Source organism: Triturus cristatus, chromosome 8, assembly GCF_964204655.1.
Source record: "Triturus cristatus chromosome 8, aTriCri1.1, whole genome shotgun sequence".
Classification (NCBI taxonomy): domain Eukaryota; kingdom Metazoa; phylum Chordata; class Amphibia; order Caudata; family Salamandridae; genus Triturus; species Triturus cristatus.
Window position 1 is genome coordinate 746,515,973 of NC_140591.1, and position 24,248 is coordinate 746,540,220.

At 45.9% G+C, this 24,248-nt stretch overlaps 1 protein-coding gene across 2 annotated transcripts in view; it reads left to right on the forward strand.

Moving 5' to 3' along the window:
* LOC146805015 (acetylserotonin O-methyltransferase-like) overlaps positions 1-24,248 on the forward strand; it is a 498,870-nt gene that overhangs the window by 348,997 nt on the left and 125,625 nt on the right. Inside the window, exons 6-7 of one of the 2 annotated variants that reach the window (XM_085622165.1) lie at positions 968-1,066; positions 6,219-8,828. The exons of the other annotated variant lie outside the window; for it this stretch is intronic. Of the exons in view, the coding sequence (XP_085478291.1) occupies positions 968-1,066; positions 6,219-6,547 (428 nt within the window). The 3' untranslated portion in view covers positions 6,548-8,828. Of the gene's footprint in view, positions 1-967; positions 1,067-6,218; positions 8,829-24,248 lie in introns of those variants that run through there. 2 annotated transcript variants of the gene reach the window in all.

Consider the following 24,248-nt stretch of genomic DNA (forward strand, 5'->3'; position numbering starts at 1 on the left):
GTGACTTTTGACTTTTTTCCCCTTCTTTCCTTCTTTCTCTCTTCATTACTTTTCCTTCCTTTTCCTTCTTATTGTTTCCCCACCCAGTGCCATGGCAGAGGGGTGACTTCCTTGCGGGCGGCACTGCCGCCCGCAAGGTGTGCAGGTGTGCCCAGGTGTGCAGCCCGAGTGATCTTTGGAGAGGAGAAGGTGGCAGCACTAGTTGTTTTTGTGCAGTGCCTCCTCCCCTCTAGGCTGGCAGCAGGCGGTAGGCCAGATAGTGGCTACACCCTACAGGAGCATTGGCGGTGCTAGGGAACGGTGCACCACCCAGCAGCTGAAGCACCGTTGGGTAGACATTCTGGACCGTGAACAGGACCTGCTCGACCTGCTAGGTGTCGAGATTCCGGGGCTTGGAGAGTTTTAACTAAATCCGAACAGCATGCTACTAACACTCAGAGGTAAGTTATTTTAGTTCACTCAGGTATATTATTGTGTGATCCAGTTTCTAGTTTCTACTAGGCAGCCGCTACCTAATCACACTCATCAGGCGCTCACTTTGGCTGATTAATTATGAAGCCATTGCAAACTGTTCTCCTGTCACTATAGTGAATCACTGAGTAGAGCATTCTCTCTGTGACTTTGTTTATATAGCTCGTACAGTTTCATGTTATTTAATTGAATCCACAGTGATGACATGAAGCATGCATTTATGCATTGCAAAAAAGGGAGACTGAGTTGGCTCATCAAGAAGGTTGAGAAATGGGAATATATAGAATCAAAGTTCATTCACTGCAATACATTAGTTCCAAATGTAGTTTTTTTAAGGAGATTTGGAATATGGATTGAACGACAGTCTCAAGTCGAAACTAGTGGCAGTATAGGTGATCTGTTCTAGCGACTGCATTTGTTTTTCATAAAACATTTTGTGGAGATTATAAACAGAATCACTAATCTATTTTATTTTTTTCTTAATTTCTTTCATCAGCACTCAAGGGCAAGAAGAGGAACGATTTTGAGGAACCGGGACAAGCTAGTCAGTCGGTGCCAACCATCAGCACCGCTGACGAGCGCTCTGCTGACCCCAGTAAGTCCTTTTATGATTGTTGTGGACTTCTGAGGGTAGAATCTTGTGGTATTGGAATCTTGGTGTTGTCTATCATGAAGATGCAGATAGCAGGTCCAAGTAAGCTGGTATTTTAAATAAAAATCACCATGTATTTTTGTTGAGAAGGCTTTCCTTTATCTACTTATGCGTAGCTTTAACACAGTCAGTTCCCAGGAGAGTGGCCATGCTCATCATGATGGCCCCCCCAAATGTTGAGTGCTGCAGACTTGTTCATTTATAGTTACAGTATACCAACAGTTTCCCATAACAGTGCAGCAAGGCTGGCAAACAATTATGAGGTTCCAATCCCATTACATTTTGCCAACCAACACCATATGTCTTTCATTGACCATTATTCCACACCTGGCTTGTCTAACTTTGTGAACCATGCAATCAAATGGCCAGAGTGATATTTGGAAGATATTGATGTGCTAACTGAGCCTCATAACATAACATGTGCATTTGTAAAGCACACGTTCACCCCTGACGGGGTATCTTGGCACTGAATAACAAATGTTTATTGTTACCCAACTCAATGGTACTCATTTTATCGACCTCAGATGGATGAAAGGCTGAGTGGATCCACTGGGATTTGAACCTGTGACCATGAGGTCAAACACAAGCCCCTGCAGTCAATGCATTAGTCCACTGAGCCACCAGACCCAGACTGCATAGCAGCTGTATTTCGGGTTGCTTATCAGGGATCTAAATTATTCTTAATGTTTAATTCTAGTCACACAGAACATCGTGATTCTGGCTCTAGTGCAGCTGCAGGAGGAGACAGGTCAGTTGGAGGGGAAGAAGTTGTAGCAGGGACGGAAAATGATAAGTTATATAATTTCTTGCAATTGCTATGCTCACTAGCTTTTGCCGTGGCATCGCTTATCGTCATAAAAAATGACAGTGAAGTGTACCCCTTCCCAGCTTTACCAGCCAAAGCTGTGGTTGAGTTATTGTTATGGGCTCTTCTATCTGGAATGCAGAAAAATTTCACATAATGGCTTGAGGGAGACATGAAAGAATGGAAGATAATTTAAAAGAAAGGAAACAGTATATAAGTGTAAGGGTGGGTAGATAAAAAGGTACACGGTGGATGGGAAAAAGGAAGGTTTGAAGTAAGGGTTGCTATTGATTGGGTGGATAATGTATTGAAAGGTTTGGTGAAAGACTGGATGGGAGAAAGTAAAGCTATCATGGTGGTTATGGGTGAATCCGAATAAAAGGATGAATTGATATTTGGATTGCATGAATAAACAAGGCAGCTCTTCTTCTCATGAGGAGCATGCTTCTGCTCACCCACTCTGCTTTTTTGGTTTATGTAGGGTTATCATTATCATTCAAAGCTATGGTTCTAAGTGGGGGTTATTTATTTTTATTCTTTTGTTCTACTTCCTTGACTCGCTGTATTTGTTAAGTGAGACAGATCTATCATACCTATCCTTCATCATCCTCCCTCCCCACCATGGCATTTTTACTAACTATTACCGAAATGTAGTATGGGTCAATCAATTTGTGACATCAGTGTTGGCTGTGTAATGTGTATCTGCTTCAGTTAATGTGGCATTTACTATCTTTTCAATGCATTGCAAATCGAACACACAAAGCGTCTTGTCCCTTTGCCCACTCAGTCCCCTCTGAGTATTTCATTCCTTTATTTTTCCATAAGTTCTTCCATCCCAGCCTACCAAATTGGAAAATCCATTCTTGGCATGTGCCACATTTAATGCAATGCCCATGTGAAGTGATTCCAGAAAATATTTCATGGTTTGCCATAACAGATATAATTTACACTTGTTCAGATCTTTCCCTTTCGAATTGACTGTGACTGAAAAAGCCAAAGATGATGATCGATGATCAGTGTAGGGGCCCCTCTTTTGTATATAAAAGAAGCTCTACCCTACCTGTCTAATCCATCTACCCAACCCCGTGCAGTAGAGAAAATCAAGTTTCCTGTCAATGGTTACTACGCAGAAAAATAATTTGTTGGAAATACGTGGTGGCGGGGAGGCCACAGAGTAAAGAGGGAGTATGATTCAATGTCAAGTTTGGCATCTGAGATACACAGTGACGAATGTGGCAAATACAATGTATATAGTCCATTCTTTTACCTGTACTGCAGTCTATTAGATTAATTTTCCTCAACATCTACTTACGGCATACAGTTTACTATATTAATATCTGCATTTCCTATATTTGGGCTGCGTTAGCGAAATTCGGGTTTGGCCCTGAATTCATTGGGTGGGTAAAATTACTATACGCTGACCCATTGGCGCAGGTTGTGGTGAATGGTAGGGTGTCGGCTCCCTTCGCACTGGGGAGAGGTACGCGACAGGGCTGTCCGTTGTCGCCCCTCCTCTTCGCACTTTCTTTAGAGCCTCTCGCTGCCTGGTTGCATTGGGAGCCGTCGTTGCGGGGCATTAGATGGACGCCGGAATTTGAGGACCGTGTCTCCCTTTATGCGGATGACATCCTTCTGTATCTCACCTCTCCTCGACAGTCGCTAATTGTATTGGTGGACGTATTGAATTCCTTCGGTCGTAATTCTGGCCTGGTTATCAACTGGGCCAAGTCATGTGTTTACGTCCTCTCGGGTGAGGCCCCCCTCCTGCCGCGGGGGTGCCCTATTCCGATTGCTACATTGGGGTTCAAATATTTGGGAATCTTCATATCACTGGACCCCGCGGTCCGCTATGAGCGAAACCTTCTCCCTCCACTCCAGCGATTGAAGGCCGACGTCGCGAGGTGGCGACGGCTTCCGCTCTCGCCGCTCGGACGGGCGGCATTGTTTAAAATGATGTCGCTGCCTCGCTTCTTGTACGCTTTACAAAATACGCTAGATGTCGTGCCGGCCCGTTATTTCCGTGAGGTGGAGGGTCTTCAGCGCCAACTGTTTTGGGACCGGCGACCGAGGATCGCTCTCGCCAAGTTGACACTCCCTTGGTATGATGGGGGTGTTGCCCTCCCCGATATTAAAAGATACTATTGGGCGTCTCAATTGGCGGCGGTGAACCACGGGATATACGGTCCTGCTTTGAATCCGGCCTTCGAGATGGATAAGTTATTACTTCCGGGCGGGGATTACAATAGGGCACTGTATTCGGCGACTCCAGATGCACGGTTGACAGGACCAACGCAAGTTGCGGTACGCGTGTGGCATGCGGCGAATGCTGCGATGGGGTGGAGGGATCGCTTGACTCGAACGACGCCATTGTATGCCTCCCAGCGCTTGGGTTGTCTGTGGAAAACGAAAGGCTTTGAGAAATGGGATATGATTGGTATAAGTAAGGTGGGTGACCTCTGGGCGAAAGGGTCCTTTAAAACGTTTGAAATGCTCAAAACTGAATACAAATTAAATGATAGGGAGTACTTCCGATATGCACAGGTCTACCATGCGCTGTGTTCGGTTTTTCCGGATGTTGCTGCTATCCCAGAATATTCCCCGTTGGAAGATAGAGTGTTAGATGGCTATGTGCCCGACAGCACTATTTCTCTGATCTATAAAAAACGTATTAATGATCGTACGGACTTGCTGACCCATCTGCGGGAGGCGTGGACGGCCGACGGATTGGAACTGGACGATGAGGATTGGGTATCGGCGGTGGCCTCCCCAAAAGAGGTGGCGATCCCGGCCCGCCTTAGATTTGTGCAGCTGAAGATACTCCATAGAGTGTATGTCACAGGGCCTGGTTTGATATGTATGGGTTATTCGAGGGATGGAATGTGTAAGCGTGGCTGTGGCTTGTTGGGTACCTTTCTTCATATCCTATGGGAATGTTCGGAGGTCGTGCGATTTTGGAACGGGGTACATACTGTAATGGAGGAGGTCACGCATGTCGCTTTGTTACCAGAGGCCAGGAGGTGTTTGCTGAATGTCTGGGAACCAAATGACTATAATGCGGCGCAGATGCAGTGGGTGACTTTGGGGTACATGGTGGATAAGCGCAATATTGCATAGTTGTGGGGTTCCCCGAGGCCGCCTACGATTTCGGTATGGAAGGAGAATATGGATTGGTGTATGTTCAGGGAGAAGTGTATGTGGCGAGAGGCAAGCCTGGGAGATGGACTAAGGTGTGGGGTCCATGGAATTCCTATAATGGGAATATCTGCGCTCTGCCTCTGCCGCGAGAGGTCGACGTCGCTTTGTCCCCCTAGCCGCACATTCTACGTAATTGTGTATGCTTTGTCCTCTTCTCCGCCGCCCCCCACTACCACCTCCTGTCAAGAGTTATTCCAGATAATGTGGATCTTCCCTCGTCCTGGGGAGTGCACGCTGCTATTTCGGACTCTCATTGCCTTGTTTGTGTGTTATTGTTGTTTTTTTTTTTTTTTTTTCTAATAGAAAATATGAAACCGTCCTTTTTGATCGCCCTTGGACTATGGCCGCGGCCTGTTATATGTGCTTACGAACTTTCGGGAGCTTTTGCTTCTGGCTCATTTGAATGTATGGCGTTGCCTTGCTGGCTCCCGAGCTTTTTAGCGGCCGGCCCTTGTGGTTTTAGGCCCTTGTTTGTATCTTTTTAATGTGTAATAAAGGTTTCTTATAAAAAAAAACAAATATCTGCATTTCCTAGATGAAGTGTGTGTATTAGGTGTGTGCCTGACGTAGTATCTTATTTATTATTCAACTGCCTCTTTGGAGACAGGGTAGAAAGAGAAATGCATTTGGCGAAGAGCAGGGCCATTGGAACTAAAAATAGATCATTGTCAACTACATCTGCAGTCATTATTTTACCACCACACACAACTTGTACTCTATTTAGTGCATAATGCCGTACTAATCAATGAGAAGTCATTTAATTTTCCACTCAAAGTGTCTGACTCTGTTTATAGTTACTGGAAAAGCCTTTAGAAGAAAAAAAAAATCACATCACCGTTTTTTAAAAACCTTTGATGTTATTCTCTACCTATTAATTCTTTGCTGCCACACAGTCAGTGTTTTTCTATGTTTGGCCACATGTGTGGGTAAAACATAAAGTTGGCCTTGTGACTAGCTTACCATAACCACATCAAATACATTGCAATGGCCGTAGGGGACCAGCAATGTACTGATACTGTGCCACCCAGTAATTTAAAACAATTGTTTGCACAGAGCATTAATTAGAATTTGTCTTTTTTGTTTTTCCCGATATAGCTGCTCCTGCTGCTCCAGCCAGACCACCCAACAGGCAGGAGAGAGTGGCCCAATTGAGTCAGCAGAGGCCAAAGCATTTCAAGCTGCAATACCGGTTGCTGGTGGTCCTGGAAGAGGAAGAGGAGGAGAAAAGGAATGCACAACAGCCGGGCCCCAGTGCAGCCGGTCCCCCTCAGCCTCCAGCCTCCCAGCTATCCCATTGCCAGCACCACCACCTGCCAACTACACCACCCCAAACACAATGGCAACTGGCCATTGCTGGGCCTCATCCTTCAGCGTCTGGACACCATAGAGACCGGCTCAACACTATGGAGCAGAGGCTGGACTAGCTCAGGACCGACGTCCATAATGCCCTCTTCTAGCACTTTTTAATTTTTTTGTTTTGGTGGGAGGGATTTGTTGTTTGTTCTGGCTGGGTGTAGAGTCAGGAAGGGAGTAGGGACTGGAGAGCTTTTTTCCCGTGCATTTTGAGTTTTGGTGCTTGGGTCAGTTTTGTTTGGGAGAGGGGTGGGTGTTTTGTTTGGGTGGAGAGGGTTGGTTGCTCTGTAAACAAATAAAGAGGGAAACATTTTTTTTATCTAAATTGAAGCCTGAAGTAGTTCATTTTACTTTTACTTTGCACTGCTGCCTTCAAGTAGTTTTACTCAGCCTGTTTATGTGCTTGTAACTTGAGTGAGAGCGTAGCCCTTAGTTACAGAGTTTAGGCTTATACTTTTCTAACTATCTTGACCATTATGTTGAATGCTGCTGTGATGACCTATATTGTGTAGAACTATCTAGAAAAAAACAGTAGCAATTCATGTATTTCATATTCATTTAAATTACATCCATACTAGTTATCTTACCTGAATATACATGCAACAATAACAGGGGAGGCATCACAACTTCACAAGCATGGTCCCACTTGCAGTTCCATCCAGGTAAGCTCCAACTGTGGGATTTATCTGAATGTTTGATTGATTATCCATCATAGGCAACTAGATGGAAGTAGACTGACTGAGTAAGTGGGTTACATATTTATCAAAGATTTACCAACAAATTGACTCTACCTGAGTACTATATGATAACAGAATGAGAATGCAGGATTGTGCTGAAATAAAAAAAATAGCAATACTAGTCAGTTTCAATGTTAAATCCTCAAGTCATAAAAAATAGACTCAAAGTCTGGAGTGGACATGCTAAGGTTAGGCAGCACAAGGCCTGAATGATGATGCTGACATGTTCTTCATTCTATATCTTAAAAAATATGGATAATATTTAATGTGTGGGTTGGTAATGGGCTGATGTGGGCTACTGCTTAGAAGATTCTAAAGTAAGTTGGTGTTGATTTCACTACATCCGTCCCACCAAGTGTGTGATCCATTAATGGTGAAATTTAAACTACACATCAATAAATCCCACAGCTCAGGGCAAGAGAGTTAGGGGTTCGATAAATGGATAGGTAATAGGATTTGGAGAAATGTTTGACAAAGACAAACACTACAACACAATGCCAACATTTACCTGGGCAATAAGCAGCCGCACATAATTCGCCATCAATCTGTTTTTAGATGGAAATAAAGGAATGAGTGCAGATACATGCAGAGAGCAGATACAATCATTGCAAACAGTCCTTCTGTCCTGAGACCTAATTTATTATATATCTAAATGTTCTGTCTTCTAAGTTAAAGAGTGAACCCACTCACCCAATTCTCCTAGTTAATATGATTATTTAAAGAAAAATAATAGTGTTGCAAAATTGCGTGGTGCATCTGCATGCTCCACGGGAATGTCTACTCTTTGGGGCCTCTCTGCACTGATCTGGTAGGTAAGCAGGAGTGTTGTTGAGCTCAGCTAGCTTTCGTCTTTCGTTCATATAGGAGACTAGAAGAACGCCTGTGGATTGTAAAAGAGAAACTGTATTTTAGAGTCAAGGAGAAGGACAAATGGAAGGTATGCCTCTTGAGGAGTGTATCAAGAAGACTTAGAGGCGGTGCAAAAAAAAAAAGCGCTCATTGTATCACTTTTGTCACAAGTCCAACAGACACACACATACTGTTAGAATTGAAATGTATAGCTGCCATATTACTCGTATTTCGTCTGGTATTACGGTAGCATTTATTTAGCTATCTTATATTACATCCTTGCTTGATGCATATTAAATTAACAACGGCAGATGTTATATAAGTTAGGTTTACATCTGTGCTACCATTTTCTCGATGTAGACGCCATTTTGTAATATAATCGAAACTGTCACTGTATCATTTATGAGAAATGGTCCTTGGGGAGTTTTGTTTCTTAAGATGTTGAATCTTGCTCATTAACGTATGCCTTTCTCTCTGCGTAGAGGCCTTCTCCCACCTGCCTAGTAGGGAGCATAAGCCAGACGACCTTGGGCAGTAGATAGCTTGTGCCAGGCTGCGGAATTGAAACTTATGTTCTGTACCTCCATTGTATCACAACATCTACCAGTGTTTTTCCATGACAGGCCTGTCTTTGTGGGTTCCGCAACATACATAATGTAACTATATGCTTGTAAGAGTCAGTCCCTCGTCAGCCATCATAGGAGGCTAGTCACACTGGACTCCACTGCAGTATACTTTGTGAATAAACCAGTTAGATTTCATTCTCTACTGTGTCATCGACTCTTCATTTCTTGGAAGGCTAGAGGAGGTCAAGAGTGACCCAAGTGACCCTAGTTGGGTCACTCTCTTCAATACTCACAGAGCAGCATTTCACAAACATACCTCTCTCTATTCCACACAGCTCAGTATAAGCCTCAGACTCTTGGTCTACCATTGAAATTAATTCGATACTCAACACCTTCTTGCTTCTAGCTATTGATAAGGTAGTCCCGCAGTGCCCGCCCTGAGTTCTTCCATGATACTCCTCCAGTCCTGACACCGAGTAACGCCGTCCCAGACCAGTCATCATCATCATGAATCACGATGACCCGAGCAAGATGGATGCTAAATGCATTGCTGTTGAAGAACAAGTAGAGAAACAGAATTGCAGTATTTTGCTTAAGTTTTTGTTTTTTAACCAAAGTGACTGTTCTGGTCTCTGAAGAACCAGAAAAAAAGGAGAACACCCTTCAATTGATTCTGGTGAAGTGTGAAAGGGATGATCCTCATCTACAGGGAAAGAATGAGTGCCCATCACTCAAGCCCCAAACAATACAAATCAATAATCATCTCAAGAAATTTCCGATATTACACTTAAACACACTTCCTCCCTCAGTGTCTGCCACCACATGAATCATCAGTCAACTTAAATCATCACTCACGCAATCAGTCACTCACTGTTGCAATAGTTACCTCATCCAATCCATGCATGCGTAGTTCAGATAGGTATTCAGTCAGGCAACACATTAGAATTTGGTATTGGAAGGCAGTCTTGTAGGTAATAAATTTTTTTATGGGACAGACCTTCTAGTGCTAAGTAATGCAAAAAGTATTAGGCAATAGGCATGCGAGGGGGGCAGGCATTGTCCCCAATGTGATGAAGAAATTGTGGAGGCTTCTTCAATGCACAATGGTCCAATTGCAATCCGACAATATATATGTGACTAATCAAAATGCGGGGCAGCATAAACCTGACACCAAAATAACAATGTCCCTCTAGCTAATTGTTTTGTGTTTTTCACAAAGAAAGAACTAAGTTCAATGAGAAAAAAATAGAAAGTTCTGTAGGGGCACTGGAATACTTAGGGCCTCATTACGATGTTGGCCGGATTTTCCTAACCTGTGTGGGAACCCATGTTTCCGACAATCAGGAAACATTTCCAACCGACCAATAATGATGGAAAGAGAACCGTTCGGTCTTTCTGACTCAGTTCCGACCAGCATTTGGAGACTCCGAGTCATTCGGAGCCAGATCATACAGGTCTATCGGCCGAGTTTCTGAACTACTTATTATGATGTCAGATTCGGACAGCCTTTCCGAATCAGTCTGTCTGACATAAAAAGGCTGTCAGAAACTGACTTTGGGGGCCTGTAGCAGGACTGCCTTTACCTGGAGGCCTCCAGTTGGGGCCCATGGTGGTACCCATGGGGCCCCTCTCTACAACCATGCACAGTGTGGCAGGCACCATGGGGTGCCCGTCACAGGGTGCAAGGTTTTCCTCAACTACCCCATTTTTCAATAGGAGCCTGTGTAGTTGGTCGGAACACAGGCTCCCATTGAAGTCAATGATTTCCGACCGATATCGTTATGAGGCCCTTAGTCCGGTAAGTAGAGTTCATCCTCAAACTCAGGTGGTTCAGCCAGAAGCTGGCCAGATAACACACTTGATTCAATTTCAGACCAATCATCCTCCTTCTCCTGTGCTGCTGATTCAGCAACTGTGTAATTGTGTGGTACAAAATGTTGGTTCATTTTGATCATAGTCAATCTCTCCATATTTTGAGGTGAGAGACTGGCCCTTCTCACTGTGATGACCATACCAACTGCTCTGAACACACGTTCAGCAGACACATTGGTGACAGGACGAGCCAGTCACTTTATTGCCAGCCTGCTGAGCTCTGGCCATTGACGCATCTTCTCATACCAACACATCAATGGATTTTGATCCACATAGATCTCTTTTGGATCATCCAGATACTCCTGGAACATCCTGTGGATGGTCATTGGTACTGCCACTTGCTCAAACTGTTTTGCCATCACCTCTGCACTAGACTTGAGCCCTGCCAATTGAAACCAATACAATGAAGAGGTTGGGTCTGGTCCTTCTATTGCTGTTGTTGCCGGTGTTCTGGTTGATGGTGTTATTGGCTGCTGTTAGACACGATTGCCCTCTCTGTAATTTGAAAGGCGGCACCTCAGAATTGCTGGTTGGGACTTGAAGTTCCAGCTGTTCTTCTTCCAAGTCTCCACCTTGCTCTCCAATCCACCTCTTGTATTTTTAAACATCTCCTTCAGAAGAAAGGAATGAAAGTGGGCAGAATTTTTTGTACCTTGGAGCAAGTAGCCTGGCACATATATACTCTTTGGGCTTGATGATATCATGTTGCAGCCTCATATTTGAAGCCAACCGCAGGACTTAGGTCTCAACCAAGGCATGCGCTTCTGTGTTTTAATTCACACCTGTCAGCGCAAACCTTTCAGACGCCTTCTTTCCCTGGGCTTTGTTGGAGAGGATAGCTTGGCCCATCGTACTGTCCTCCTTGCTAACTTTCCATGTTAAAACCTAAAAAGAGAGTAGCATCTGCGTCAGGCATTTGATTAGGACCCAATCGTCCGCATCCATGGTCATATCTTTCTCAACTGCATCCCCTCCTCTTTGAATGACATAGTCATTGATCTGTTTGTAGTACTCAAACAGACGTTGCAGCTTGTAAAAGGTGGAGTTCCAACGTGTTGGCACCTCCTGTATCAGGGCTTTAACTGGTGCTCTATCATTACGCTGAATAATCTACAGCTGCTTCCGGGCTTCTAAAGAATGGCTCAAATAAGTGCAGATTCTTGTGCAGGTGGTCAGTATGTTGCTCGTTGTGTATTTCCTCTTCAGTAAGTCTTGCATCATCAGGTTGATGCAATGGGCCAAATACAGGACCCTGAAATAGCCTCTGTTTGACATGGCCTTGACTATGTTACTGCCATTGTCCGTGACAACTAATCCAATTCAAAGTCCTCTGGGTCGCAGCCATTCATACACCTTGCTGTTAAATTCCTCCAAGATATTTAAAGCTGTATGTGATTTCTCCATCATGAACATGGCCACTGCTTCATGCCACAGAATGCTCTTAAAACTTTCTTCAGGGCCAAGACCTGAAAATAAATTGTGCTTTATCCCTGCAAAAGGGATCCAGTGTGAAGTGATGCATATGTAATCCGTCGCCTGACAACTGGTCCACATGTCTGCTGTTCGGTGGATGGTGTAAACAACACTTTGCTGCAAAGCTTGTCCAACCAACTTCAGCACATTGTGATGCAGCGCTGGATCAGCCACTACGGCAAAATAGGTCCTCCTTGGTACCTTCCATTTTAGGCAGATGGCTGCCACAAATTCTAAGAATCCCACTCCTTCCACATTAAAAAACAGAGAGGAGGTCCAGTGCTAACATTTTTGCCACCTTACCATTGTATAAACATGCAGTTGGGTGGGCTTTGCTCGTAGACCCTCCTGCTTAAACATGCCCGTAATAATAGCCTAGATTTTCTTCTTTTCTTGGGGCACTAACACAGGCACCTTTTGAGAAGTAGATGCTAGTGGTAGACTCAATTGGCGTGGTGGTGGTAGGGCAGTCACTTTATGGTGTGGTGTCTCCATCATCTCACTATGAGTCTTCTTGTGCCATTGTGAAGTTTAGGAGGTAAGTGAATCTGCTGGCAAACTGCTGGGAAAAGAGCTTCTTTGCATGAGGATGTCACCCTCTTCTTCCTCATCATCACCTTCTATCATGATTGGACTTGTAGCTGATGTTTCCACCACCATGACCACTTGATTGTATGGCGTTTTTAATATGGGTTGTCTGGCCTACAGTACCATAATATGTACCAGGCTTATCTCAACAAACATTTGTGTTGCAAATGGTGCACACTTCAATATGCTCCCCCTCTTTGCTAACTATAAATAAGTCCCAAATTGGGGAAGGGGACTTATTTTACCATGCCACTGCCAATGCCTGAAGATAGTTGGAGGTAGGTGGGCATGTCGTTGATTGCCTCTCTCAAGGCAGGCGTTGGTGCAGGTTTCACCATGGGCTTTGCAAATATGGGAGCTGGTGGCTGTGCTACCTGTGCCACATCCCTTAAAGCTGGTTAAACAGCAATGTCAGATTCCTATGTGTCACCTTCAACCATGACTACCTCTTCATCATCATCATCCTCTTTATCCCCTTCCATGAGTCTAAGTCTTTCTGGAACTTTTCTTTTCTCTCTCCAGTTGTCTCCTGGACTCTGCCGGGGTCAACTCCATGTTCCTAACATCATCATCAGAAGTGGTGCTTGGAGAATATGGTAGAGTGGTACCTTTCCTTTACCTTGCTGGAGATCTGGGAGACAATGATTCTAAAAGAGGAGGTTCTTCCTCAGAAGGAAGATCAATCTCCTGTTCTGCTCCAACATCAGGAAAATGAACTATTGCTGGCTGTGGCTACTGTCCACCTTACTCTGTTTACTGAAAAGATTTTGTACTACTTTGCGAAAGGGGCAAATCCAATTCAACATCACTACTCGTTGGCATGGACATGATTGAACTGGTTGCCACACTGACAGACATGGTCCTGAGCTTAGATTGGGGGGGTGGTGCTGCTGATGCAGGAGTGCTGCTCTCAGCTTGCTCATCAGAGGCCAGTTTAGCAGGCACAACTTTCCTGAAAAACGTTGCGGCCAGCACACCAGTGGTGGAAATCTTCTTCTTTTGCTCCCCACAAGCACCTTTCTTGGCAACACTCTTCTTTGGGGCCATCTTGAAGCTGTCAGTTGGCACTGGCACTTAGCTTCACAACAAGCTGTAGAGATGACCGTGTTGTGTAGTCAGTCACGTGTCACGTCGTGCACAGGCCTTCCTTCTGGCAGTACTGTGGGCGATGTCTCTTCTCTTGTGCACCTAAAAGCAAACAAGCATGAAAAACATCAGTGAAATGTGGCATTGTTGCAGTTCAAGTAGTAGTACAAACAAACAATATAATTTAGTGTGGTGAATTAGCAATAATACAGTCTAACTATCCATTTGTAAAACCACACCAACACACTTTCATTGTGTGTAGTACACTCAGGAAGGATCAGCAAAAGCAAAAACAACATACAGATGTAACTTTTTGCTTTATGTTAATCACATTGGTATATGGCACTCTGGGAGGTGCAGGTGACAATGGAATAATCCTAAGACAATGAATGCTGCTGCGCAGTGAACCTATTTCAGACATGGGGTTGATGGCAGATGTTAGGAAAATGGAAAAAAATGTTTAGATCTAAATAAAAAAAAAAAAAAATTGAAATTGAAAAAATTAAAAGAAAAACTTTTAATGATTTTTTTCCCAAAAGTAAAAAAAAAAATCAAATTAAAAACATTTAAATAAAAAAAACAAAAGTAGTAAATTTAAAAATCCAAATAAATCAATTAAAAAAAAAAATTCAATTACAAAAATAAAACTGCAATTTTTTAAAATTGAAACAACTCAAATTCAATACATCAAAATGAAAAAGTTAAAGATAAGTGAACATTTCTGCAAGCATATGAATTTAATAAATTGCTACCGTTGTCAACCATCCATGGAAACCTATGGAAAAGCGCCACACTGGCTGCACACACAAAATTGCTGCCAGCCAGTGCAACATGGTCATCAACAACAACGAACACTGAGCAAGGAGGAATGGTCACAATTTCAAAGAAGACATGCAGCCCTATGGCAAAAGCACACTGGCTGGTTACACAAAATGGCCGCCAGCCAAATGGTCAGACCAACAACAGCCAGCAAGAAGGCATAGCCACAAACAAAGAAGACATGCAGGCTTATGGGGAGAGCACACTGGCTGGTAACACAAAAACGCCACCAGCCAAATGGTCAGATCAACAACAACCAGCAAGAAGGCAAAGCCACAAACAAAGACATGCAGGCCTATGACAAAAGCACACTGGGTGGCTACACAAAATGGCCACCAGACACATGGTCACAACTATGACCAGAAAAAAGGCAGGGCCACAAACAAAGAAGACATGCAGGCCTATGGGTAAAGCACAATGGCCTGCTACACAAAATGGCGGCCAGTCACATGGTCAGAACAACAACAACAGCAAGGAGGCATGGCCGCAAACAAAGAAGACATTCAGGCCCATGGAGAATGCACACTGGCTGACAACACAAAATGACCGCCAGCTACATGGTCACAACAACAGTAACCAGCAACGAGGCATGGTCACAAACAAAGAAGACATGCAGGCCTATGGGGAAATCGCACTGGCTGGCTACACAAAATGGCCACCAGCCATATCGTCACAACAACAAGCAGGAGGCTTGTAAAACAACGAACACATGCAGGCCTAGGGTGGACACAGACCATACAAAATGGGCCCCGGCCTCATGGCATAATAAACAACAAAGGCAAATGGTGGCCTATGGCAAACACACATACAAACACATACTTGCCAGACAAAAGAGGCAGGTTAACACAGACAACACAGCATTAATTCAGCAATGCCAAAAATGAAAATTAACCAGGCTAAAAATGTTTACAACAACACATTACCTCCAAAACCCTTACCCCGCCCATACACTGTTGCAGGGGGAAAAAAGTGAAATATCACAAAAAATGTTTGTGTTTTAGTCCAATTCCATCCATACCCTGAATGATGTTTCAATTCAACAGACACCACAGAAACAGTTGCTTTATGAACCCATGAATAGTAGGGGGCCTACTAGCTGGAAGGCCTATTGGCAGACTAGGCTACAAAGTTAATTAAATCAACATTGCAAATGTATTAAAAACAGGGAGAAAATGTAGTAAAGTGTGCAATATGTTTCTTTCACAAAAGAAGAAAAATTAAATGCAAAAAAACTACTAGACACTAGAAAATTACAGGCCACCCACCACAATAAATTTAAAAAATCGAATAAAAGAGCAAATAAATCCAGGTGCATGCCCTCAATCAACCAAACTACATCCTTATACATCAGTTTTTCAACTTACTTGAGATATGTTAAAAAAAGTCCCTAAATCCAATGATGTCTGCAAAAGACAAGGAGAGTGATCCTTCCAGCTCAAAATCCCAATGAAAATTGAGCAGGAGAGGGACAAAGCATTGAGAGGAGTCTGCTGGACAGGAACATGGAGTTGGAGTCTCTAGGGCACTTCCTTCTGGTTTGATTTTTTTTTTAAATGGCTCCAACGGCCAGTTTAAGAAGAAAATTCACTCCAAATGCTTCTCAGCTGCAATCTCAAGCAGAAAAGCTGCTTGACCTCTCCATTTGCGATCAGCACTAAGGATGCTAGATTGGAGCCATCGTGGCTGGAAGCAATGCGAGTGAGCGGGAAGTCCAGCGGGAGCTCGCTAGGGGTGTGAGAAGTCTCACATGCCCTCACAAGCGGCACAAGAGTCTTGGCTCTCATGGTTGAGAACCAAAAGAAAACTTGAACATGCGAACAGGTAAAAACGTCCACCTCACGCCTGAATGGTGGAATTCATGAATCTGTGTTCTTCTGTGGAGCTTGGAGTGCCTGAATTCCACCTACTGCGTGAGTGGAGGGGAGTTTACCACCCAGGCTTTGTAATAATCCACCATCTTTGAAAAGACATTTTGCAACCACAATAAATCAGCAAGTAAACTAGGAAATAAAGTGCACACCTTGATCTTTGTGCTGTGCAAAACCCTGGAAATCTGGATGGGTATGTAGTTCAGTGGTGATGTAAGCTCTGTCAAAGGCAAAGTTATGCAAAATGCAACTGGTTACTACTATCATGCACTAAACCTCTGGACAGTGCAGAAAGACCCTCCCCAAATTCTCAAGATATCTGAAGCATGACTCAAAGATACTAAAAGTGTGCTCAACAATAGCTTGTGTATGAGTCTGTGCCCTACTATACTTCTTTTGAGACTATATGGTTAGATGTCGGAAGGGTATGAAGGCATGGGGAGAGACTACATACCGAGAATCACCTACAATAATGATGTGATACATTTAAAAATTTTGTGTACATGTACTACATCATCTACACATGCATACTTCATTCTTGCTGCAACCAGGGCCAGGACCACAGCCCCCAAGCACCAAAGTGGCATCAGCCGCCAACGCGAAGCGCCAGGAGGCGTTTTTAGACCTTGCAGGGAACCCGCAGCACAGGAGCTCGAACTACATTTTTGCGGCAACCGGGGCCAGGACCAAAGCCCCCTAGCACCGCTGTGGCATCAACCGCCAACATGATGTGCCATGAGGCATTTTTAGGGTCTTGCAGGGCTCCCACGGTGCAGGATGCGCGCGGGCACGTTTGGGCCGCACCCGGGCATATCCCAGGCCAAGGCCAGCCTCATGTGCGCCTCTCTGAGACTGGATGAGGCCGGGCTAGGTCAGGTCTCTTAGTCATGCAAGCTCGACACCAAGGCAAAGGTACTGTCATACTTCTTGTCTCCTGTTGCGATTTATTTTCTTCACTGTTTAGTGTAAGCTTTCGATATCCAAGTGAAGTGTGCCCCCTCTGTGACCTCTGTTTGGGTTTGGAAGGGCTTTGTACTGCATCATTGGTCACAGGCCTGGTTTGCCCGCCCGTTTCCTTGCTTAGTGTGGATAAACCCTAATTAATCTAATTAAACATGGGCAAAAGAAAAACAACAGCTGGAGGGACTGGGGGCAACAACGCCTTGAGTATTGATTTGTTTCTCACCAGGGCCGCCAGCGTAATGTCAAAGGAGATAGCCCCGACTGAAAGGAGGCTGTATCTGGAGATAGGAAAATCTGCATCTGCTAAACTGATAACGGATAGCCCGGGAGGGAAAGAGACTAGCCCCGGGCTGGTGTCATCCCCCCAGGCAAATTTATCAGCAGGAAGAACCTTTGCTGGGACGGTCTTGACACTGGTAGAGGATGGCCTACCTAGCCCCCCTACCAAGGAGAAGAAAACAGGTGGCAAAAGAGCCCACGATCTCTCAGACCAAAAAGCCTTCAACGCTAGTCACTTTTGAACCAGAACATTTTATTGACTTACTTTTACCAAGACTGGAGGCCATATTTGTTAGACTTCTAGCACCGATACTGAAAAAACTGGAGGGTCTAGATGCAAGGCTGGATGCTACTCTCTCGGCAATAGCCTTTCACCCTATTGCTAATGAGCCTAAAGCCTCAAGCTGGCAGCCAGTCAGCACCTTTGGCGATAGTACTGGTGGGGGGTCCCACCAATCACACAAGGGAGTAAGGAGACCACAATAGGCTTGATACATAAGGTCACTCACTGGTGTAACTCCATTATTGTGAATGGCCATCGATTATCCTCGGGCATCATCATGGCCAGAAGAGTGGGCTGGGTGGGATTTAGGCTGGGGAAAAACATCGAGGTGGACTGTGTGATAGTTAACTTGAGACATCCTGCCAAACTCAATGCGTTGTTAGACTGTGACCTCAGGGGTAGCCCGGAAACATTGATGAGGATCGCTCCCCCTTCAGTGTTTTTACCCCCTGCCAATCCTTCTACCTTGAATAGTTCCTGGCTTCAGGTAACTAGGACACACAAGTCAACGCACATTAACAACTCCAGATCAGTTTTACCTTTAACCAATAGATTTGAACTCATGCGAGGCCTACAGGGGCTTGATGGTATAGATTGATAACCATTATTTGAGGTAGAGCCGCAGGATAAAATACGCCTGGACCTGGCTGTTATTTTTATTCCTTCATTCGGGAAACTTGATTCTGCTCCTCCATCTACTCCAGTCACTTATTCAACACTTACTAGTGCCTCTTCATCTAGACCTGACACCTCTGGAGTTCATAATGCTCCTACAATGTCAGAGTCTGCTCCCCCTCTAAGCACAGCACCCTCTGGGGTGGGCCCCGACTGCCTGAGGATACTCTTGTGGAATATCACAGGTCTAGGGACAAAAAGAGAAGATGTCCATTGGTGGGGGACTCTTGTGGGAGGTCATCTGATTGCCCTACAACAAACTTGGAATACCGGCGAGAGTTTTTACTTGAGTGGGTTTACTTCTATGTCAAACATGTAAATCCCATGACATCAGGATGTGCCGCGGGGATCTTTTATTGTTTTCCCTTGATCTAGGATGCAAGACCAGACGATTAGAGTGTCAGTCTCCCCACATGTTGGTGGTAGAGTTGTCTTTTAGGAATCACTACTCATTATTACAGTTAACTTCTACAATTTTTTTACCAGTTCATCCGCAATAGAACATCTAGCGGCTATGGAGGGTTTCCTCGATACCTATAGAATGAGTAAACACTCTTATTTTGAGATCATAATCTTAGGCTGATTTTAACACCCACATATGCAATTCCAACTGTATCTCTAATAAGGCTCACTGGGAACTCCTCCAATCAACTACAAATTTTGAACATACAGAATCAGGCACATTATTAGAAGGGTTTCTTTCAGTAAACAATCTGTATTGTCCAGAGCAAACTGGGGAGAATACTCATTCAACACTTTCACCGGGAGGGGATGCAATAGTATTATTGATTTTATAATGATCTCTGCTTCCTTAGCTACCGCAGTCTACAAATTAAGCTTCCTTTGGAGCATTTACAGTGACCATAATCTCCTTTTGCTCGAACTACTGTACTTAGGTGCCTTTATTGAAGTAGGGAGTAGGGGTATTTCAAATTCAGATATTAGCACCAAGGACCAATCATGTAGACTGAAGTGGGGGAAGGTAGTTCCGGAAAGGTTTTTAGATAATCTGTATGTGATGTTTGCAGCAGAGGTATCAGCATGCAAAGACACCAATGCACAGGATAGGGCAGTTTTAGAGGCCTTTGAAATAATAACTTATAGCATTGCCATTATCCTAACTGTCCCATCTAAGGGGGAGGGACCTAAGGCGAAGAGGTGGTTTGCCGGCATCTGCACTTCTGCGCATAAGAAGATAATGTTTGCTCTTAAACAAACCCCGAGGGACGAGAGTGATATCAGGGCCTGTAGGAGGGTCTAAAAGCAGGCAGTCCAGGAGAAGAAGAAATCCATCAGGGACAAGCCTGCATACTCTCAGACAGCAGTAAGGTTTGGGCGGTGGTTAATAGCCCGTTTATTTCTGACACTGTAAACGCTAGCACAGATTGTATCATAGCCCCTGGACGGTGGATTGATTTTTTGGGAGTATGTATAGGGGCGATGAACTAAAAGGATCGGAGTCTCAAAGGGAGCATAGCTTAGGTCTAGTACCACTCTGTTTTAACGTAGCTGAGGTATATAGAGCCAGCCTTGCTACATCTATGGGAAAGGCGCCGGGCCCGGATGGAGTGCCAGCTGACTTGTAATAGCCAGACCCTCAAGTCTGGGCAACAATACTGGCACTGGTTTTTATTGCTGTTAGAATTTGTGGCTTTCCTCCTTCGTGGGCGAAGGCCATTATTATTCCTTTTTTTTAAAAGGGCTCAGGGGTGATCCTTCCTGTTACAGACCCATCTTGCTCTTGGACTCAGCAGCCAAAATCATGGGGAAGGTGATTTTAAATCGTTTGTCATCGTGGCTAGAAGATTTTAATGTCATCATTGACTTAGAGTATGGTTTTAGGCAAGGCAGCGGGGCACTCGACCAATGTATTAATTTGAATTTGGTGGTCGGGAAGTATACCATTGCAAAGAGAGGTACCCTGCACATGGGATTTATGGACTTAACATCAGCTTTTGACCATGTTAATCGATCCAAACTGTGGCAGATTTTGGGGGAGATGAGTATGGACCTGTGTCTTCTGTCTTTTTTACATTCCGTCCACAATAATACAACAGCGGCGGTAAGGTATAAGGAAGATGGTAGCATTACAGACTCCTGGGAGGTGAAGCGAGGGGTCCGCCAGGGGTGCATCTTGGCCCCTCTGTCGTTTACACTTCATATGAATAAATTAGGGGATCTCTTCTCAGGCAGTACTAAAGACATCCCAAGAGCTGGGGCAAAATTGATCCCTGCACTTTTGTATGCAGATGATTCAGTACTGTTTGCAAAATCTTTTAAATGTTTTATTGAGTTCATGGTGCCCTAGCCACCAATTTTTCAAAGTCTCATACCACCCCCACCCACCTCGCCGGACACACACTCGACGCCATCTTCTCGTCCAGCAAAGACATCTCCTTCAGCCACGCCACTGGACTCCACTGGACGGACCACAGCTGCATCCACTTCACCTTCAAAAGAACCACGGTCCACCACCACCAGCAACAGGCCGCACGAAGAAGCTGGAACAAGATCACAACCGAACAACTCACCACATCCCTGAGCCAGCTCCCTCCCGCCAGCTCACCGAACCCCAGCCAAGCCGCCGACAACCTCACGAAATGGATCTCCACCTGCGCGGACGAGCTCGCCCCTCTGAGGACCCCACCCAGCAGACCCGGAAGCAAGAAGGCCCCTTGGTTCACCGACGAACTCAAGAGCTCCAAGAAGAACTGCCGAGCCCTCGAGAAAGCATGGAGAAGAGACCCAACGCCGGACAACATGACTACCCTCAAGCTCGCCACCCGAAGGCACCATCAACTGATCCACGCCACCAAGAAAACAGCATTCAAGGACCGGTTGGACAACAACGCACACAACAGCAAGGAACTCTTCAACATCGTCAGAGAGCTCTCCAACCCCAACGCCGGAACCAACGACATCACCCCATCGCAAGACCTCTGCAACTCCCTCGCCTCCTACTTCCACAACAAGATCGCTGACATACACAACAGCTTCAGAACACAACCAACGCTCCCCACGACCAAACCAACGCCCCCCACCACCGCCCTCAACGCCTGGACACCGATCAACCTCGAAGACACCATCAGCACGATGAACTCCATCCACTCCGGTTCCCCAACCGACCCCTGCCCTCACCACATCTTCAACAAGGCCGACGCTGTCATCGCACCCCACCTGCGGGACATCATCAACACCTCCCTCAACACCGCCACCTTCCCTGAGAGCTGGAAGCACGCCGAACTCAGCGCTCTACTAAAGAAACCAACGGCGGACCCCACCGAACTCAAGAACTACCGCCCCATCTCGCTCCTCCCGTTTCCAGCCAAAGTCATCGAGAAGACCATCAACAAGCAACTGGCAGCCTTCCTCGAGACGACTGGTTCCCTCGACCCTTCCCAGTCAGGCTTCCGGGCCAACCACAGCACCGAGACCGCCCTCATCGCTGCCACAGACGACATCCGAACCCTGTTGGACAACGGAGAAACAGCGGCCCTCATCCTCCTGGACCTCTCCGCGGCATTCGACACTGTCTGCCACCGCACCCTAGTGCAGCGCCTCAGCAACGTCGGGATCAAGGAGAAGGCACTGGAATGGATCATCTCCTTCCTCACCGGAAGGACACAGAGAGTCCGCCTGCCCCCGTTCAGATCAGAAGCCACGGAAGTCACCTGCGGCGTCCCTCAGGGCTCCTCGCTCAGCCCCACCCTCTTCAATGTCTACATGAGCCCCCTTGCGGCCATCGCACGCCAACACAACCTGAACATCATCTCCTACGCCGATGACACCCAGCTGATCCTCTCCCTGACCAACGACCCCGCCACCGCCAGAGCCAACCTACACGAAGGGATGAAAAACGTGGCCGAGTGGATGACGACCAGCCGCCTGAAACTGAACACAGACAAGACGGAAGTCCTCATCCTGGGCTCCTCACCCTCCGCCTGGGACGACTCCTGGTGGCCCCCTGCCCTGGGCAACGCACCCAAACCGACAGAACACGCACGCAACCTGGGCTTCATCCTGGACTCCTCCCTCTCCATGACCAGACAAGTCAACGCCGTCTCCTCGTCCTGTTTCAACATCCTGCGCATGCTACGTAAGATCTTCCGGTGGATCCCCACCGAGACCAGGAAAACAGTCACCCAGGCCCTCGTCACCAGTCGACTGGACTACGGCAACGCCCTCTACGCCGGTACCACCGCCAAGCTCCAGAAGAGACTCCAGCGGATCCAGAACGCCTCGGCGAGACTCATCCTCGACGTCCCCAGACGAACTCACATCTCCAGACACCTGAGAGACCTGCACTGGCTCCCGATCAACAAAAGAATCACCTTCCGGCTCCTCACCCACGCACACAAAGCCCTACACAACCAAGGCCCGACCTACCTCAACAGCCGCCTCAACTTCTACGCTCCCAAACGCCACCTCCGCTCGACCAGTCTCGCCCTCGCAGCCGTCCCCCGCATCCACAGAGCGACAACAGGAGGTAGATCCTTCTCCCACCTGGCCGCCAAGACTTGGAACGCCCTCCCCACCGAACTACGCCTGACCCAAGACCACCTCTCCTTCAGGAAGAAGCTCAAGACCTGGCTGTTCGAGCAGTAGCGGACCCCCCCCCCCCCAGCGCCTTGAGACCCTCCGGGTGAGTAGTGCGCTTTATAAATGCCTTTGATTGATTGATTGATTGATTAAAATGGCTGTTAAGTGCAAGTTATATTGTAAGGGGGCAGAGCTGTCGAACGTGTCCACTGCCCTTATTTGGGGGTATTGTTTGCCGACCATGGGACCTGGGCCATGCAAAGGAAGCAAAAAAACATAAACATGCTGGCCAGTTGGGGCTTGGTGGGATTTTTCTAACAGGTTGGGGTCGAAACCAATACCTGCTCTACTTAAGGTGTACAAAGAAAAATGTATCCCATGGCCACATTTGGGTGTGATGTATGGGGTTATAAGGATGTGAGGAACATCCAGGGGGTTGAAAATAAATGTATGCGTGACCTTCTTGCTGTCCCCTCAAGTACCCCTCCCTTTACCCTGCACAAAGAGCTTGGCGTTGGGTACATCTCTGACCACATTGCCGTCACGCCATTGACACGTTGGTTGAGGATCTGGTTAAGCACAACCAGTACATTGAACCAGTTGGTTATAAAGGACTGTATTGCTCATGAGGGGACTTTACGTATTCCGTGGCTAAAATATATTAGGGAAGAAATGAAGTGGTTGGGCTGTCCTGATATGTATACTAAACCAAGATTTATAGGACCAGCAGCCATCAGGGATTTCAACCTGAAGTTTCAGGCCAGGCACCAGGCGATTAGGGAGGGCACAGAAGTAGCCAAGTTGTCAATGAGAAGGCACGTTATTATAAGTCTGTCCCCATAGCTACAGCCCTACCTGTCACTGGTCTCTAAAGTGCAACATCGCTTCGTTTTAACTAGATTTCGGCTGAACCAGGTACCCTGGATATTTGCCTTCCCTAAGGAATATTCATTGGCAGGTGCCCTAAAGCTGCGTCCCTGGGACAAATTTTCAGAGCAGGATACCTTGCATTTGATCTATTTTGTGAATTTTATGCCCCCCCGTGCAAGAAATGTATACTCCGGTTACCTAGAGAGACCAACGTTGTGCAAGTAAGACCTGCATTACTATTTTTACAGATGCTATCCTCTCCCATGGTGTGCTTTGGGGTTGCAAGCAATCTGCTAGGGACCACA